Genomic DNA, 5,363 nt, shown 5'->3' with positions numbered 1-5,363 from the left:
GCAAGTTCAAAGCATTTGGTAGTCAAGATGCTCGGACATGTAATCTTTGCTATAAAATGAGAAACTCCCCGCTATTGGTGGGCTTGATTCATTCGTTATGATAGAGAATGTATTGTTTTTGTCTGTTTTATACATTCTGTGGCGTGGTAAGTTGGAGTAGAATCTCTCAGGATTTTATATCAATCTGCTATTGGTGGGCTTGATTCATTCGTTATGATTAGCCTAGAACTAACTAACTATTGGCTTGCTGGGGCGTTTTAATAATAAGAATGGGTAAGAGGCCGAATTAATGAAAATATGGAGATTATATATTTACAAATACGAAACAAAATGCATACACATTATATTTACAAATACGAAACATATTTATGGTAGAATAATAGGTACGAAATTACCATTGTCACAATCAAAAACAAAAGGGTCACGTAATACAATAAGATTAATTTGCATAAGAAAAAACAGTTAAAGTGGTCAACGTTGATGAACTGTTTTTATCTTTCAATTTTTGGTTGAATTAGAGAATATATAGGCTAACAATTTATCAGATGATATTTGTAACCAATGCAACTCTATCATCTCAATAAGATAAAATTTGTTTTGTTTTGATAAAAATTTGTTTTGTTTTGATAAATAAATAAATATATAGTTGTTGAGATATAATTGTAGATATTAATATCGAAAAATTAAATAAGTTTCTTTTATAAGGTAGTCTTACATACAAATTGTGTAAAATGGATTTGTTAAATCAAATATTTAAATGAAAATATAGTTAATATTATATCTTTTTATATAAATTTAAAATTTAGAATGTAAAGCCGCTTATACGGTAATTTGTATATTGCTCCAGTCATACTCGCTAATACTCAATTGTAATTCCTATTCCTAGAGTCCTTACAAAAACATACTTCTTAATCTTATATAAAATTAATAAGATAAATTTTTGAAAAGAAAGAAACTTTATTGAAAGGTGTTCAAATTAATAAGATAGGAAGATTTATACGGAGTACCTTATTTGAGTAATTGAAATACAACTTTTACGTATCATTCAAAATAATATTAAAAGAACTAAACAATTGGAGGAAGGACAAATTTGAAATCCGTGCAACGCACGGGCACAAAATCTAGTTTCTACTAATAATAATATACGTAAAATTATAGATTATAGATAGTTTAAATAATTGTATACATACAGATTGTCATATTCTTTATTTCATGATATTACAAACCCTATTGCAAATTCCATAAATAAAAAACACTATTAACAAATTCTCTTTCAATGAACAAGAAATACAATATGTCCAAGAAAGTAAAAAATGACCGTTGAGACAATAAGCAATAGAATCACAAGAACCTTGATATAAATACTCACACATGTTCACTAGATAATTACATACATTGTCCCCATTTATTTGTCAGTCTCTCTTCCTCACTTTTTCTCCTCTCGTCATCTCATCTTAGCCCGAGGAAGCAGCAGACTATCATATCATCACCAACATTCTACCCTTCTTTTTTATATTATTACTATTTTTAATTATTGTAATTATGATTATGACTTCTAAAAGTTCATATAATTTCTTGCATTACAGCCTTAAACTGTCATTATACTTACTATTATCCCATGTAATCTTGCAGGTCACATGCATTCGTCACGTAAACAACCAATCACCGTCACCATCACCATTACCGTCTCCAACAGTGGAGATACCGAAAGGGCACCACCGGAATTGGTCGAGGCCAGCTGAGTACCGTCATATCACCGTCGATAAACAAGGGCTTGGGGATTTTGTATCCGTACAAGCGGCGATAGATGCTGTTCCAAACAATAATTTGGTTAATGTTATTATTCACATTGGTCCTGGTTACTACATGTACGTAATTTTCTTCTAATTTATTTTTTTCATTAATAACTCATGCATGCATACTTTACAGTTTACACACATTTTTTGTCACTTGATTATTGATCTTGATAACACTTAATTACATTACTGTTTAAGTGTTTAGGTTTATCAAATTGTGGTCAATTTCTTTCAATAGGTCTTGTTTAAGAGTGATAGTTAAGACGGTTTTAAGTTAAGACATTTCATAGTCCCCTTTTCATGTTAACGTTATTTAAATTGATTGTTAGTATGTCTTAACTTAAAACCGTCTAAAATAAGAAATTGTTATGTATAGTTTTAAAATATAATGAGAAACAAAAGCATTCCTCGTTATTTCTTGCATGAATTTTACGGATAGTAGAGGCTGGAACAATTGATGAGAATGCAATTGTAACTTTATTAATTAGAGCGCGTGGGGGTAAATTTGTAAAAAGAAAAAAAGAAAAAAATAATTACGGATAACAAGCATAATTTCAACCATACACGCTTAAACCCTTGTTCTATATTAAAATAATTGATTCCAAGTTATCACAATTAATAATGGTCGATAAGTCAAAATGAAATCGGTAAATAAACGGCCAAGACGTACAAAGAGAAAACCGAGTATTTTTTTTTTTTTTTTTTTCGGAGAAACTTGTGCTAGCTTATTTTCATATTAGCATGCATGGTGTGACTAGCTAGGAGTTGAATTTTGAAACGTATAAATCCAAGATGTAAACGTACTATAGTAAGTCATGGATCGGAGCAATGAGTTATATTTGTAAGATATATGCATGAAATTAGAAAGTCACGGGTATGATATATTGACATTGTATGTATTGATTGAATTGGAAAATGAACAGAGAAAAAGTAGTGGTACCATCTACAAAACCCTACATTACATTTCAAGGTGCTGGAAAGGAATTCACCGTTATTGAGTGGCATGATAGAGCAAGCGATCCCGGCCCTGACGGTGAACAACTTCGCACCTATCGGACCGCCTCTGTCACTGTTTTTGCTAATTATTTCTCAGCTCGGAATATCAGCTTCAAGGTTCGACAACATATATTCCTTCTTTATTCCATAAACCATTCTGCACAACCACAACCACGTTGAGTCGTATACATTTAACTCAAAATAATCTTTCTAATTTGACTTTTGAAAACAAAATTTGATAACTTTGACCGTTATATATGTTAAAATGGTAAAATTTACTCGTATAATATAATAAATACAAATTTACATTCATCATAAACAAAAATATTTTTTGACTAAAGAAACATTTACAGAAAAGGTGAAAAATTGAGTTAAAGTGGTGTCTTGGAGACTGTATTAGTTAACCTAGGAAAATAATTTTGGTACTTCATGGTGTACAACCAAAACAAAAATTGTTCTATGCATGCAGTTAGTCTGTTGTTGGACAATTTAATATGAGACATTAAACTTTAATTATTTCATCATAAAAAGAAGTAAAATCAGCAAAGTGCGCTCAGTTACTCATTAGAAAGGCTGTTGATAATCTTATAATGAGAATTTGTATAATGAATAGAACACAGCACCGGCGCCGTTGCCGGGAATGCAAGGATGGCAAGCAGCGGCCTTTAGGATATCAGGAGACAGGGCATATTTTGCAAGCTGTGGGTTTTATGGACACCAGGATACTTTATGCGACGACGCTGGTCGCCATTACTTTAAGGATTGCTACATTGAAGGCTCCATTGATTTCATCTTTGGCAATGGTCGTTCCATGTACAAGGTACGGACTATATTATTAGCCCATAACCTTATCTTTTTTTTTTTTGCCATCATTTTACCAATGCATGTCATTATGAGTATAAAATAATTGAAGTATACGAATATTATAAAGTTATTATATCCTGATGGTTAAGACGAAGATATATTGTCCATTAGGTCTCAGATTCAAATTTCCAGTTGTAGTGGTTTAGAAACGATGGAATGTGGAAGAAGCTGGGTAATGCTGACAAGTTAGAAAGTTAGAAGACGTTATAAGTGGCATCTCTTTTACCAGTAGATAACGGGAACATGTGCATCTCATAAAGCTCACTCTTTTCTTATATTTGTCTCATCTTCAACTTCCAGCATAAAATTACAGCATCCCAACTTTTAAATATTTTACTGCTATGAATTTACTTAATTTTCAATATTATCATGCTACTTTTTTGCTCCCCACTAACCCAAACAAGATTAAGTTTTGTTTTCGAGGAAATTGCACGCACATTCTAAGAATTCTATCTTATGGACTTATTATGGTTTAATGATGATCAACTAACTATATACATATTTCTACACATACATATTTTATCCAAAATGTCTTAGTCGAGTAATTAAAATAAGGGTTATGATAAATAATAGGTTCTAAAATCGAATTACTTGTATTGTACGACCCTTAAGGATCGTTTGACACCAGAAAAACGCAATAAACGAAATACGCAAGAGAGGCTGAGAGGATAATAAATAACACAATTTTCATTAGTTACATTTATTGGTAGTTAAAGCTAATGGTTAATTGATTTATTTCGAATTACATTAATGTGAGACGGTTTTACCGAGTAAAGTAATTGAATGAAAAAAAAACAGGGGTGTGATATACATTCAACAGCCACAAGGTTTGGGTCAATAGCAGCACAAGACAGGAGAAAGCCAGAGGAAAAGACGGGGTTTGCATTTGTAAATTGCAGAGTTACAGGAAATGGACCACTTTATGTGGGCCGAGCAATGGGCCAATACTCGAGAATTGTATACTCTTACACTTACTTTGATAATCTCATTGCCCATGGTGGTTGGGATGATTGGGACCATACCAGCGGTAAAAACAAGTAAGCGAATCCTCCTCTCCTTTTACCCATTGAATTGAAGGGTTTGTAAACTGGAATAATAAATGACTAACACCATGGCTGGCACAAAAACTGTGGTTTATGCAGGACTGCATTCTTTGGAGTATACAAGTGTTTTGGTCCAGGGGCAGCAGCTGTGCGTGGAGTGTCATGGGCGAGAGAGCTAGAATTTGAAGAGGCCCATCCGTTCCTCGTAAAGAGCTTTGTCAATGGCAGGCACTGGATTTTGCCTTCTGATGCCTGAGCAATAAGCAATTAAGCATTGTCTGCAACTTTGAAAAAACTAGTACATACTGTAGCATACACAGATTCTTTCATTTGATTTCCCATAACAAAATTCATTCAAGTAAATGATCTATAATACAAGTACTATATTCTTTCATTCAATTAATGTGATACAACTTTTATTTTCTGTTTTAAACTCCTAATGTCCCATGTCATTTTCATTGCATATAAAAATGGTATTCCAAAATGGACACTATCCATTCATAGATTAGACTAACCAACACGAACATGACACAAACATTCATGGACACTGTTATACTTCGTATTTGGTAGTAATCAGTATCAGTAAAAAATAAAGAGTATAGAATACTGTAGGTAACAAAGACCAATTTTTCATAGTGTCAAAAAAGCATAAAAGGCATTTTGT

At 32.4% G+C, this 5,363-nt stretch overlaps 1 protein-coding gene across 1 annotated transcript; it reads left to right on the top strand.

The window, feature by feature from the left end:
• Positions 1-1,385: 1,385 nt before the first annotated feature.
• Positions 1,386-5,132, top strand: LOC141638363 (putative pectinesterase 68). The gene is made up of 5 exons (XM_074447760.1): positions 1,386-1,868; positions 2,720-2,909; positions 3,406-3,612; positions 4,455-4,693; positions 4,799-5,132. The coding sequence occupies exons 1-5, from the start codon at positions 1,543-1,545 to the stop codon at positions 4,953-4,955; spliced, it is 1,119 nt and encodes a 372-aa protein (XP_074303861.1). The 5' UTR covers positions 1,386-1,542; the 3' UTR covers positions 4,956-5,132.
• The last annotated feature ends 231 nt before the right edge of the window (positions 5,133-5,363 follow it).

This window comes from Silene latifolia, unplaced genomic scaffold, assembly GCF_048544455.1.
Source record: "Silene latifolia isolate original U9 population unplaced genomic scaffold, ASM4854445v1 scaffold_20.1, whole genome shotgun sequence".
In the NCBI taxonomy this organism is placed as follows: domain Eukaryota; kingdom Viridiplantae; phylum Streptophyta; class Magnoliopsida; order Caryophyllales; family Caryophyllaceae; genus Silene; species Silene latifolia.
The sequence above is the reverse complement of the archived record's forward strand: the minus strand, read 5'-3'. Positions and strand labels throughout refer to the sequence as shown.